This window comes from Plectropomus leopardus, chromosome 12 (assembly GCF_008729295.1).
Source record: "Plectropomus leopardus isolate mb chromosome 12, YSFRI_Pleo_2.0, whole genome shotgun sequence".
Lineage (NCBI taxonomy): Eukaryota > Metazoa > Chordata > Actinopteri > Perciformes > Serranidae > Plectropomus > Plectropomus leopardus.
In genome coordinates, this window is record NC_056474.1 from 28,057,387 (window position 1) to 28,072,239 (window position 14,853).

General features: G+C 39.5%; 1 protein-coding gene across 1 annotated transcript in view; it reads left to right on the plus strand.

Moving 5' to 3' along the window:
* The first annotated feature begins 501 nt into the window (after window positions 1–501).
* Window positions 502–14,853, plus strand: part of col15a1b (collagen, type XV, alpha 1b) — a 40,516-nt gene continuing 26,164 nt past the window's right edge. Inside the window, 6 exon segments of the mRNA XM_042497968.1 lie at window positions 502–959; window positions 5,474–5,661; window positions 6,585–6,794; window positions 7,860–8,012; window positions 13,229–13,303; window positions 14,061–14,159. Of these exon segments, the coding sequence (XP_042353902.1) occupies window positions 602–959; window positions 5,474–5,661; window positions 6,585–6,794; window positions 7,860–8,012; window positions 13,229–13,303; window positions 14,061–14,159 (1,083 nt within the window). The 5' untranslated portion in view covers window positions 502–601.

Genomic DNA, 14,853 nt, shown 5'->3' on the forward strand with positions numbered 1-14,853 from the left:
TACCACCTGTGTGGACACACACCTTATCCTAAATGTGTGTGTCCATTTATATTAAGTTATACACGCTGTACATGTGGCGTGAGGCATCGACCTGGAGACCACAAGTGTAACCTTAAGAACACACCAACAGATGAGAAAAGAAGGAGGAGGAGGAGGAGGAGGGGGTGGCGGGAGTGGTGAACTAACTAACTCTCTAATCTGCCTGTTTGAGAGCAAATGGGAGAGAAAATCAAGTGTGTTGGAGTGCCAGTGGAGGGGGGAGGCGGTAATTACACAGGGAGAGAGGAGGGGAAGGAGAGGGAGAAAAGAGGGAGATGTCAGGGAGTTACAAACAGAGCAAGAGACAGAGACGACAGAGAGAGGGAGGACGTAAGGAGGGGGGGAAGAAATAAAAAAGGAATAGCGAGGACAGGAAGAAGTGGAAAGGTCGTTCCTTGAATATTTCTGGACCTCCTGGATTACTGAGATTTACTTTGCAGGACTCTGCATGTGCATCTTCTCATAGCTGGACACTTTGCACTGTGTCTTGCCTGTTTGCACGTGTGTTTGGCAGCTGCAGTTAACAGCATTGGCGTGTTGGTACATTCATGCAAGACACAGGATGGGAGCTCCTGGCCTCTCTTTTGCTCTCTTCTTCCTCTTCTTCTCTCCCGTACGAGCCCAGTGGTGGAGTTTCCTGTGGGCGAACCCCAAAACCAGCACGAGCTCTACTCCTTCCTCCATTCCTCCCTCCATCACTTCTCCATCCATCACTCCAGGGACAACAGAGTGGGTGACAGAGAAAGGTCCGGAGGGTAGCTCTCAGATAGAGGGGTCTGTGCTGGCCCCTACACCCAGCTTGGGAGAGTTAATCTTTGGCTACAGCACTGCAGAACCTTGGACTCTACGTCCAGAGGAGAACGCAGCTGGTGACAGCAAAGCCAAGAACCAGTACAAACCACTGAAACACTGGAAGAGTGGTGAGTGTTACTGAGATGTTGAATATAATAGTTTTATTCGCCAAGCTCTCCCATTGACAAGATTTTTAGCTCAAGAGTGGGTTGCAATTGCTTAATAGTTAGTTTTACAGATTAGAGAGGCAGGGTTCCCATAGTAGTTAAACCAGTAGTTCCAAAACTTTTTTGGTTTCTAACAAGAAGGAATGTTTTCATGGCACCCCTCATGTATTATGCTTATAATATGCAAACAGTTAAACCAAAAAGTATTTAATGTGTGCTAAACTCTCCAACATTTCCCAATAAAAAAGCAAACATTGATGAAAATCAGGAAAAAAAGATGATGGGGCCAAAAGTCTTGCGATGGCACACCAAGGCCAAAAGCCATAATTGAATCTCAGAAACTCTATTGACGTCACACTAACATCAACAAACATTTCTGGTGAGAAAACTGGCAATCAGTTATGATTTTGGAGACATATAAAAACATCAAACTTGTTTATTTCTTTTGTCATTTCTAGCCATAGCTCTACCTCTCATATGTTAACACTGTGATCTGACTGATTTCTGTTGTATTTATTTTGCATGTTTTGTCACTTTGCTATCATTTACCGGCACAAAAATTAAGCAGTGTACTGCTGTGGATGGGGCTGCAGCAAAACATATTTTAGCCACCTAAAAGAAAAAAAATCAAGTGGTGAAAATATTCCAAATACAGCAAATACTTTGAATAGCGAATAACTTTTTTTGGTGGCTGAAACTGATAAAAAAGTGTTCTGCTTGACGTTTACCCAAATGTTACTTAAAACAAACATTCGGTCTATAATGCTGTTGGAGTATATTGGCTAGTTGAAAATTGTCAGTATGAAGAGTTAAGGACCTGTACTCATTCTTTGGTTTCGCTTTATAAGTACTGTATATTCATAGTTAATAATGCTCTGATTTGAATAGACTTATACTGGTAATGCTATATTAGCAGCAGGCAGCAGAAACAAGTTGTAAACACAACTTTGAAATAGTAGCACCTTGTAAAGCTGATAGAGCTAACTATTTACACATCCAGCAGAGACAGTGTAAAATCATCGTTTCTTTCGTTTCTTTTGTTTCTCTCTCTTTTGGTCTGCACCAACTACTGAGGGAACTATGGTGCTCTTTAGTTCTTGAAGGCTTCATGATGTTTGTCAGCTAGTTGCTAACTTGCTCTGTCTGCTATTTGATGATCAGTGGGTTCAACTGAGCTTTTAATGAAAAACAACTACCTGTTGCTGCTGAAAATAAGGTTGATGAGCGTGAACCATAACAGAGAAGTTGCAGGTCATTGGTTCAGGAGTTCACGCTGATTGGTGAGCGCTTTAGTCTGTAATTAAATCTCATCTGATATCTCAAATGTTTCCTGTCATGCTCGAGCGTATCTCACAATTCATAACAGAAGCCCTAGTTGTTATTCTTTCGGTAGTGTGCTGGTATGTGACACAGTTGTACCCTGATGTGCTCTGTGTCAAATCTTTCTGTGAAACCCGGAGAGAGTAGGTCAAGCAGCAGGAAGCTTTTGTGTGGCGCTGCAGGGTTGAGGTGGGCTTTGAAAGGTTATACGTGGCAGCGATGTGGGGGTGGTTAATATTGGTTTTATAAGCCTGCACAAGCTGATCAAGCATCCATGTGGCCGACATGACGAGGATTAGGTTCAGGAGGAGGGAATTAGGGTGGAAAAATGTGACGTGATCAGATGACTGGCAGAATGTTTGATTTGAATGCAGTGGACTTATTAATGATATAGCCTACTGTTTAATTGGCTGACTGGTTCAAAGCCAAAATGACATCTACCTGTCAACAAAGTCCATAAATATAAATGTGAAGGAAGTGTTTGCACCTGTTCACAGGAGTCTTTAAACAACATAGTAATGAATGAATAATCAGAAATATAAAATCAGAGCTACATGTAGACCTGTTATATTTGTCTATGACATTTGTGTAGAATGTTTTTATAAAAATAGAAATTAAGTCAATTGTATATACTCTTAAATCCGTAACACGTGATGTTGTTATGGGATTTGATTTGTGGAATTTTGTGCGTGTGTGTGTGTGTTTCTTCAAACTAGATGTGGAAAGTAACCTTTACATTTTGTAGTTTTGAAGTATTGCACTTTATAAATATTCAACTCTATTTTTGTACAGGGGACTGTTGTATGTTTTCTCCACTACAGTTATTGGATCACTACCACTACACATTTTACAGAGCATTTTCCATTATGATGCATTATAGATTAAAATATGCTTAGTAAATTAAAGGCAGGCCATCTTTTGCACTTTTACTAAAGCTGTGTTTGTTTGTTTTTCTAATACTTTTTTATATTAAGCAATGTAAAATTTGGACTTTCACTTGAAATGATGCTATTTAATGTGTATTGTTTTTTTTTTTCTATTTTACATAAAGCTTCATCACATTTATTTGACCACTTTGAGGCAATGAAACAAGCTGGAATACTACATTGACACATTATTGACACCTTATTATGACTGTTGGCAAATAGTTGCCTATCAGACATGGAGTAACATAAGCATTCAGTTAGAGCTTTGTTTCTGGACAAGTTCATTATTCTCTCTCCTTAACATTGGTTTAAACATGCATTTTTTATGCCAAAAAAGAAAAAAAACAGCATGTTAAAATTTTACTTTCTTCAAACCACAACTTAAATCCTAGCCATACTTAAACCAAGATAGCCAAATCCACCTAGCATTAAATGTAACGTTAGCTGGTGAGACAGCTAGCCCCTTGGCTAAAGCTAAATTTACTTACTTTCCCCACTTAGGTGTTTCCCATAGTCGAAATTTATATTTTCTGAAGAACTGTCTTGGTCAATAATTTTGTTATATAACATAAATGGGTAGCCTAGTTGGTACATCTGGTTATGGAAGATAAAAATAGCTGACGGCAATCTAAGCTGCTAACAGCTAATTAGCCTAGCTTAGCAGAGTAGCTATGGCTGCCATCTCAGCTTTGGCTGTGGTGGGATTCACATTTGGTGTCATTAAAGCTAAATTTAAAGCACACATTTCAGTGAATGAAATTGTTAATTTTTTATTGTATTGACTTACAGGGTAACTATTAACAAGTGGTAGATGGAAGGCTGAAATAACACGTTTTATCTATGGATTATGTCAATGATTCATTTGTTTTAAAAGACTTCTTAGATGTCTTGAAGACCTAAAATAAAGGAAGTATCCCTCTGTTACACAGTTTACCCATTCTGCCTGGAAAGGTTAAACCCTATTATTTTCTCAAATTCAGCTTTCCTGTGCCCAGTAGGACAGTAAGGCTGGAAGTCAAAACAATGAGATAAAATAGGCTTAACGTATGTTTTAGCATTTTCGTAAAATGCTTTGTAGATTTTTATTCTTTCTTTTCACACAACATTTTTAAATTAAGTTTGATAATAAGGTAAAACAAGCTCAGTATATTGTCCCTAAAACTGCTGAGAGAAGTCTCTCTGCCCTTTCTCACAAGCCTATGATGTATTTTGTCCCACAGTTTTTCTTTATCTTGGAATGGCTGCTGTCCAAGTCATGACTGGTAATCACCACCAGGTCGCTGCTGCTGCCAAGTCAGTCTCAGACCAGATTCCAGCAGCAATGTCAGCCAGCGTTTTGAAATGCGTGTCTCACGGTGCAGGAATGAAAAGTTACGGCATACTCGTTGTAGCATGAGCTCTGTCAGTCATTACAGGGCACTAATGACTTCACATCTGGCCTGGAGGTGTGAGTGCTTTGGGGTGTGTTTATGTGTGTGTGTGTATTTTGTGTGCACATCTTGAATGCCCACCTGTTTGCAACAAGCTTCACTTGTAGTGGTTTAAGTGGTGCACAGAAGCACGCCCACACACACACACACTCCTTAAACCCTCTAATCAGGTATGTTTCCAGTTGGTCAGGCTGATGAATTAGAGACCCCCAAATGTTGGCCTGTCCGGTCCGGTCTGTGTGTTGACGTGGGTGATATGTGTGTTTGATGTGTGCGCAATGTATGCAAATACATCCCATTTTTATGTGTGTGTGTATGCGCGTGATGGAGATATAGGTAGCAGGGGTGATCCTGGCTGGAATGCTGAGGTGAGAGTAAGTCTCCACGGGAGACAGACTCCATAGCGGGGGGAATCAAGGGAATGTGAAGCCATCTCTTCACACACGCACTAAATACTCTAATTGCCTTCCACTGTGTGTGCGTTTCTGTTTTGGAGGATTATGTCCATGCGAGGCAGAGCAGCGAGGCATGGGCAGAGATCAAATCAAGACAAATGAAAGCCTTGTCAAGATGATTCTGGCACCTCTCTTCTTTACTCTGATGTGTTGTGTGAAGCAGCAACACACAGGTAGCAGACAAAAGAAGTCAGTTTGAAATGTGGTTCAGACATCTGCCAGAAAAGCTGCTGTACATCTTAGTTTCTGTGAACTAGCCCCACTATCAAGAAAAACAAGCTGCCACCTGTTACTCTTTCTTTGTTTGCATTTATACATTTGTATATTGTCTCTGTGTTTGTCAGAGCGAGGCTCAGGAGGTCATCTGGACCTGATGGAGTTAATTGGCGTCCCCCTCCCTCCCTCTGTCTCCTTCACTCCTGGCTATGAGGGTTTTCCAGCCTACAACTTCGGGCCTGAGGCCAACATCGGCCGGCTCACCAAAGCCTTCGTGCCAGGGTCATTCTACAGGGACTTTGCCATCATCGTCACGGTAACACAGGATAATTGAACCCTTCAACCTTTGTCGTCATTCTGTAGTGGTCCTGACACGCTAACAAATTCATAATTAGTGTTCAAAAAAGTACTGTTTATAATACTGGAGCTTTTTATTCTGTTCTAAAGAACAATATATACGGTCAGCTAAGGTCATGTTATATCGCCACCTTGTGGTATGGTAATGATTAAGCATGACTTCATGTCAGCAGGTTATATGGCTGAATAAAATATAGATCCTCGGGCCTTGCAGACTTCAGTCTACTTTGACGTGCTCTCTGTTATCACGTCAAGTCTGCGAGGGCAGAGACTGCAGCCGCTGATAGACAGGCCTCAAGTCTGTTTAACCCGTTGCCACGGAAACGTTTGATTGACAACTACATTCATGTCAGTGGAGATAACTGCTCATATTCTATCTGCTCATCTGCACCTGCAGATAACAAGATATAACACACATATATGGGCTTTTTTCATCCCTGAACAAAATGATATTCACACTTTTCTATACAACATATCGGCTACACAGATTTTTTACGACGTGGTTAAATATTATTCCTGGCCTAAATGATTCAAATAATGTTTTAATGCAGTATTTTATCACAAGTTTGTTTTTTCTTTTAAACATCTAAACATCTACAGGGTCTTGATCTTACAGTCTCTTAACCCTTAGACACTCTGGAGCCAAGTCACACGCCTGCATGCAGACAGTAAAGGGCTCTGAGGTCTCTGAAAGTACCGAACCATGACTATGCATGAATCATACCTTAATATTATTATACGTGATGACTTTCAAAGTCTTTCATATTGCATAATTTTTCCACTACATGACTTTAATATTCATATATTGGCAGAAATATGCCAAAGCTGACCTCTGAGTGACCAAAGTGACCTCTGATGTCTTCTACCTTGCCTTTACTCCAGGTGCGTCCAGCCACTCAGAGAGGAGGCGTGCTCTTTGCCATCACAGATGCCCTCCAGAAGGTGGTGAAGCTGGGTTTGGCCCTCACTCCAGTGCGTGGGGGCCTCCAGAGCATCTTACTGTACTACACTGACAGAGAGCAAGCGTCCCACAGCCACAAGGCTGCTGCCTTCAGTGTCCCAGATATGACCGACCAGTGGACACGATTCACAGTGAGCACTTAGTATTGTGTTATATGATGAATTACAGGATAGGACCTATTATTATATATGTTTAGAATATTTAATTACCTAATCTATTTTTTGCCTGTTTTATTTATAGTTTAATAGTGAAAGGTACTAGGCCTTTAAGTGCCTGAAATATACTTTGTCTTTTGTATAGACTGAAATAAATGTTTTGTGCTTTTTTTTTTAATAGTTATTTTATTGTTTTTAACTAAAATTTGCATCATCTTTCTATTTTTATTGACATAAATCATTGTATTTATTAATTATGATAAAAGGAAGGTATGGAAGCCCTGAGAGGTAAGTAAGAAAAAAAAAATCGTGTGACCCATTTTATAATGAAAAAGCGGGTGAGAGAAAGAGAGAGAGAGAGAGAGAGAGAGAGAGACCTTTTTATTTATGCATCTATTTTTTATCCAATGGATTGCTGTAGATTTGAATATCATGATTGATTTTTTTTCCTTGTATTTATTTATCTCATCATTTAATTGTATCTGACAAACATCCATGCCAATAAAGCAAATTGAAAAGAAATTGAATTGAGACAGAGAAAAAGAGAGAGAGAGAAGTTGAATTGTTCAAAAATTATCCAAAAAAAAACCCCAAACAAAACAAAAAAACAATAAGGGGAAGATATTGAGAAAATTCTATTTATATAAATATATACAAATTGAAAAGAAATTGAATTGAGACAGAGAAAAAGAGAGAGAGAGAAGTTGAATTGTTCAAAAATTATCCAAAAAAACCCCAAACAAAACAAAAAAACAATAAGGGGAAGATATTGAGAAACGATGGAAAGTAGTCCGCTCGGCCTCTTATTATTATTATTGTTATTATTATATCATTATATTTTACATTTTATTGCAGCCCTTTTTCAGCTCATTTCCTGTTTTGTTTTGTCTTTTTTGTGCTAGTTTTTTTTAGTAACAATTTACTAATAACATGCAAATATGTCTCGCTAAGTTGCTCATTGCCTTTTTCCATGTTTTTGAAAGGATTCAAGCAAATTTACTTAAGTTTCAAAACGTTAAATGGCTGTATTTGATCTATCAGGTGGTGGTGGAGCACGATGAGGTGCGTCTCTACATGGACTGTGGAGAGGCCGAGAGGACTACTTTCCATCGGAGGCCAGAGAGACTCACCTTCCAACACAATTCAGGCATTTTCGTGGCTAATGCAGGAAGCACGGGTCTTGACGTGTTTGAGGTAAGTGAGGGAATCCTCTAAATGCGGGTTTGTCTAAGGATGTCTCTGCATGTTTTGGAAAAGTTTTTCCCTGAAAAAAAGGACAAAGAACGAGAACGGCTGCCTGTGTCAACATACGTAAGTGTGCAGTTTGTGTTGGCAGTTGTCCCCAAGATTACATTTGTATGTGTGGAGGTGTCTGCTTGTGTGTTGTGGCCTCTCATTACCATGTAAAGAACTGAATTGCCGTCTGCCCTCAATCCATCTCCTCTAGAAACTTTGCAGCAATTTATGTTTGATGAAATTCCTGCATAATGCACACAGTTCTGTACGCTATCTTATGTATGCAGCAAGCAGAAAGAGGAATTGGTTAGGATTTTAGGATTTAGGATTACAAAAAAACAAATGAATAAAAAAAAAAAAAAAACACCTGCATGTGAAAGTTTCATTATTACCCATTCTGAATTCATGGGGTTGTAGGCACAGGCCTTGTAGTGAGTAGAGGTGGGGGCAATGGAAGGTGTGGCCCTCAAAATGTCCGGAATTAAAAGTTTGGTTTTGTTTGCAGTTTTTTATTCCTAAATAATTTTGCCATAAATACATTAAAATTGGCTGAATAAATAAACAGTGGTAGATCTCCAAGGCCCCTCTTACCCCTTAAAGGCACAAAATGTTTTTTTTCCACCCCTTCACTAGAGCCTAATTTCCACTGCATAAAAAATCAGCTAACACCCACTAACATCTGTCTTTTTAATGCAATGGAAAAGGTTACAGTCAGCATTCACATTCAAATGACTCTGCAGCAGACACTGGTATTTATCGCCTCCGGCTCCGATTGGTATTGATGGAAACACAACAACCAAGTGAATGCGCTAATTTTAACTCCTTAACCAGCGAGATGCAATGACACACCACCACCAATTATGGTCCGTCTCCACCTAAGCAGCTAAACCATCAGTCCAAATTATTCTGCACTGAGTTAGGAAGAGAGAGAGAATATAAAGAGAAGAGAAAGTAAAGAGAAGTAACCACTGTAAAGTTTTCACAGACCTCCATCGATGCTGCTTTTTACCTGTCCCCCAGTCTGTCCGTGATGTTGAAAATGACACACCAAAAAACCCACACATATAAACAGATAAGCATACTTATCCACTGTGTACATGGCTCTGCTCTATGGGCAATAGAAAAGCACATCATGCCTATTATTAGCTGGTTTACCTGTGTTTAAAACCTGGGTGCATGTGCTAATTTCGGTGTTCGTCTGAGTGACAGTTTATGCTGCTGGAATCTTTGGTTGTAGGTACTGAAATGCAAGACAAGTTGATATGATTTATAGAAAAAATGTAACGAAAGTTGAATCATCCAAATAGCATTCAGAAAACAACCTGTATAACCTTTACTTTGTGGCAATAATGTCATCAAAAGCCGCACTAATCAGCAGACAATAGGGAGTCATTTGTCACGATAATCATGATGACATAGTGCCTCAGCTTGTCAGTAGATGTAAACTGAAGAATGATTCTACTAATGTGCTATTTTCAGCTTATATTCACTGAAAAACATAATTTTCTGAAGCAACTCTCCTTCTAAGAAAAACCTTTAGAACTACAGCCAATTAACTTATAAGTAATCCTACTTTAAACAGCTGCCGCTTTTTACCCATGCACATGCTAGCTAAACTAATCTAAACCAAAAAAAGGGAAATTTGACAAATGGCATTACAAGGCGACAGATACAAACAGGTTCAAAATGTCATGACCACCTCTAGGGCTACTTCCTGTGCTGACCCTGTTACAGATTTGACTGAGGATCAGAGAGAGAGAGAGAGGAAGTAAGAAGGGAGGGAAGAATAGAGATGAGATGAAGGAGGAAAGGGAGAGGGGTGAGATGTGGATGGGAGGAGAGGACGGGGGAGTAAGTTGATGGCAGATGAGGAAGTCAGAGACATCAGCAAGGTTTAGTTGTGGTCAGATCAAGGGCTTGAGTCTGCTATGCCAAGTATGATGGTGTGGTGAGCTTAAACTCTAAACAGTATTTCAGTTAGGGTAAAAAAAAGAAACGTGTGAAATCCAGAGGCTCCCAATCAATATAGAAGACAGCACGAGTAAAGGCTGACAGACTCTCTTCACACTGACATTATTACTGTCAGTCCATTTTCAACTCACCGACGCTCACTAAAGACAAATACGAGCTGTTTGTCTCTTGTTGTTGCCATGGCGAGCGGAAGTGCATCCATTCCAACTTTTATTCAGCTTTTGTTCAGTGTGGCCTGACTTTCTGAACGGGTTATCTGAAGCATGACGGCAGAATATGTGCATGCTCAGCAGTGGCCATGTTCTGTCTGAAATATGTGGGTCACTGTGTGTGTGTGTGTGTGTGTGTGTGTGTGTGTGTTTGTGTGTGTGTATCCTTGGTTTGTTGTCTTGGGCTTCAAAGGACAGCAGTCATGGCACGGCGCCCTTTTTAATCAGAATGTCTTTGTATGTGAGGGTTGTAAATTTAGGAATTGACATTTCTCTCCATGTTCCCATAGAACTAGATAAACCAGCACCATTAATACCACGCTGTGACTTTGAGTGTTGTGTTTATGCTTGTGTGTGTGTGTGTGTGTGTGTGTGTGTGTGTGTGTGTGTGTGTGTGTGTGTGTGTGTGTGTATCTTTGGAAATGCGGTCTCTATGGTGATATCAGCAAGTGGTGCTCCTCTGTTTAAAGAGAGAGAGAGAAAGAGGCTACAACACAAACGGCTACTAATAAAAGAAGCCAAGTTTAATTTTACTGACAGAAACAACAGATTCAGGTTGTTACATAGTTTTCCTCTTACCTAGTTATAGTTTGAGTTTGCAAGTTTTTCAAATATAAGCCGTAGAGATGTCTGCTTTCACTGTATTGTAATGGAAGTAGATGACATTGGGCTTGTGGAGCTCAAAGTGCAAAAAATAAGATAAAAAACAAAGCCATGTCTCTTTCCAGAAACCATGATCTTGTTACTTAAGATAATCCACAGACCCTGTTGTGAGCAGTTTCATTTAAAAATGGTTTTCTTTCAACCCAATTACATTTGCCAACCATATATCACCACACATAATGAAGTGTGCATCTACTCATTGATGACAGGCTTGTGCTTATGAAGGTGTGAGATGTAAACATTGATGGCGTCCTCCTCAGCAGAGCTGTAACGTGGCTAGCTCAGTGGTGCTAGGTGAGCTAGCCGTAGATGCATGCTTCCTGGATGAAATTATTTTGCAATATGTTAATGATGCCTTTAAAAAATACATTCACCTCAATATATGTATATATTATATAATATGTGTGTGTGTGTGTGTGTGTGTGGATGTACAGTGTATGTATGTGTGTGTATATATATATATATACATTTCCAGAATGTTGCCATATTTTTGTGTATTAGTGACAAGTGTATTAAGAGAACATTTCAGAGACTCCTGAACATGAGGCTCTAATTTGAATAACATGCAGAGCAACCTATGAGTGAAAAGGGATGCAGTCAGTCTGATATAAAGATGGGACATCACTCCTGATTTTGACAAAATAGCTGGATCTAGTATTGGATAATTTGGCATATCCATGGGTCGAACCATTCACTTCATTTCGTTTGCGATGCGTGCTACATTGGCTGATTCGCACTGCTTGCAGAAGCAGTGCATGACAGCAACCTCGCTGAACTGGAGCATGTTTCCTGCTCCTGGTGTTCACACTGGCAGCATCATGGCTGTGACGCTTCTGCGGGGCTGCCTGCTGCTATGAGTACTTTATGTCCACATTTAAAAGCACAAATTCTAGATTCAGTCGTGCAAGCTCCTGCATTGTCAACAACGCAGTCCTGCAAATATTTCAAAATAAAATGCCTTGTGTCAAGAATTGATGGGATTCTGTCCACAGACTTTGACAGAGGGCTTTTATTTTGAAAGATGAGCAGAGGAGCAGAGGTAAAAGGTGGCATAGAGTCAATATAGGCTAATTATCAACACGCAATTTTCACGGTCTGTTTCTGCTGACAACCGTGCACAGCACGCAAAAAAACAACAACCGGCAAGCCACCGTTTCTGTAAATGTGCTTTACCAGCGCTATTAATAGGGGCACCGAAAAATAAAATGGCGGCTCTTCTATTGAAAGCCCGTGTCACATCCCACAGCGTCCGATGGATGATGGCGAGCAGCCAAGAGAAAGATGATGAGGATATATTACTATTATTTACTCGGGAATAAGTCATCAGCGTGGAATTTTTTTTTTTTTTTGAGAAGCTGCGAGTCGACAGACAGTGCACGTGATATGTGAAGACAAGCTGTACTGAGGAAACAGGATGTACCTGCTGGGCCCCTTCACAGACTTCTTGCTAACCTTATGTTAGCTGCTCTGTTTCAGTAATGTTGACTGAAAAAACGTGCATGTAAGACTAAAAGTCATCCGTGCTGTTCTGTCAGGAGATGCAGGGGTTTAAACCAGCGGTCAATAAGAGAAAGCATAAATAACAGTACACTGGTTAAGTTATGAGTAGGGGAAAAGTCTGCCAGCCGCTAAGCTAATTTCTGCAATGTAAAATGCCTCAGGCTTATGCTAATAACATTAGCATGTTGTATATGTGGGGGAAATGTGCCTATGATCCTTGACAGTTATTATTGAGTTGTATACTTTAGTGAACGATCTTGTTGTTAATCCACGTTTTGAGGATGTTGAGAGAAATTTGTCCTCAAGTCAGACAGCCCTGAAGTTTTAGGAAAAAAGATCATGGTTTGAATATAAAATTAAAAACATTTTTTTCCAGAAAGCATTTTCTAACAGAATGAACCAGTTTGAATTATTTCTAGTTATGCATATGTTGTGTTTTTTTGAGTAGTGGTTGTACCTCAGCTATGACCATGTTTGGTTACGTGTTTGGGCATGTAACACCATATCCCAGTTTTGAGAAACCCTATCTGTTTCCAGCGGTGGAAGAACTATTCGGATCTTTAAGCAATACAGTGGTGTAAAAATACTCCATTACAGGTAAACATTGTTCATTCAAAATCATACTTTACTAAAAATACAGGCCCAAAAGTGTACTTAAGTACAGTACGGTAGTTGTATTCCACGGAACATCAATAGAACAACATTTTTTTTTTTTATTATTGGTGATTAGAAAGAGAAAACAAATCCAGCAGAGTTCCTAATGATCATGTGATCACTGTAAAAACAAAACCAAACTTCTCTCTGTAATTCTCTTCCTCTTTGTCTTTTTAGGGTTCCATTCAGCAGCTGGTGATAAAAGATGATCCCAGAGCAGCTGAAGAGCAGTGTGAAGATGATGATCCTTATGTAAGAAACACACTTCATAAACACAGTAGTATTTCTGCTAGTAATAGGATTGTATATATATATGTACAAATATCATACACATGAAGCAACAGTACCCTCTAGTGGTCAAAGGACCTGACTGAACAAATATATCCAGTTACTGGGGATTGGGTCCTATTGCCCACCTGAATGGTCAAGTGAGTAAACTGAGTAAGTAGTATTAATCTGACAACTTTTTGTCTAAGTGCCATAGGATATATTCATTATGTAATTAATATAGTCTTCACAGGATAAAAACAAAAACAAAAAACATATGCAGGTTTTTCCTAAAAAACCTTTGTTTGTGTTAGGCTCATACAGACATCATGTGTGGTGCAGTGGATTTTTTTTTTGGCAGGGACTCTGCCTCCTGCCTGTATTTTAACTTTTTTTCTGTGCTTGGTATGTTTACTGGCATGAACCACCACAGTGCTCAAGTAAGGGACACAGTGGCAATAAACAAACAAACAAACAAACAAACAAATAAACTAACAAAAAAAATACAGCCTGGCAAAATGCCCAATCAGAGTAAATCTGGGGTTGGCTATAGTTTTACTTTCATTTTTGCTGGTGAGCGTGTTCCAAACAGTAACCAACAGTCGTGCACGGTGTACCTTTAAAACCTCGGCCAGCAACTGGATTTTTAGTATAGATCATGCATCATCATTGATTGACATCATTTTCTTTTGCTATAAGCTTGTTTTTCCCAAATCAACACATATTGTGATGTTTGAAAAAGGCATCGGGATACACCAGTGGAGATGATGCCCTGGATGACAGAGAAACAGAGGAGGAAATTATGAAGAACACTCATGAGAGGAAACATGGCACAGCACAGGTAGGTTGTCTGGATGATGTAATGGGAGCTACTATGTAAAACTGTCTCAATGCTTACAGGTGGTGTCATGTTTTTTGGGTAGCTGCAGCCTGCGTTATTATATCAAATGGAAACATACTGAATGTTTTTGGCATATGTCATATTCTTTAAAAGTTTGGGATCTCCATAAGAATGTTTAACAATGTCCCTTGAACAATAAATGAAAAAAGAATTAGTGGTTTCTTTACATACTCTCGGTTGGGCCTTCACAAAAATGGTTAAAAGGTCTTAAAATGCAGTTTACAAAGAGATACTGAAGAAGCAAAACTGGCTCTAAATGCAGCAATAAAGGTCATGTGTGTTTGTGTATGTGTGTGTGTCCTTTGCTGTGTATGATGTACACCCCCGTCTTTTCATTAGGACCCTTAAACAGCACTCCCCCATGTGTGAGTGTGTGTGTTTCTTCTCTCTTCCGGTACCAACTGTCATTCTCCCAAAATCTGGAAGTCAGTCTGACCCCAAACATCTCATAATAAATGTTGACTTTGAAGCATCAAAGGAAACTGGCCTTCAGAAGCTGAGTAACGTTTTACGAAAAAGTCATGGTTGATGCGTTCTTGTCTGATTTAGAGACCTTTATTAGAAAAGATTGTCTTATTATTTAATATTTTCTTTTAGGTCCTGTTAAATTAATTTGCCATTTTTAGTTTAACTT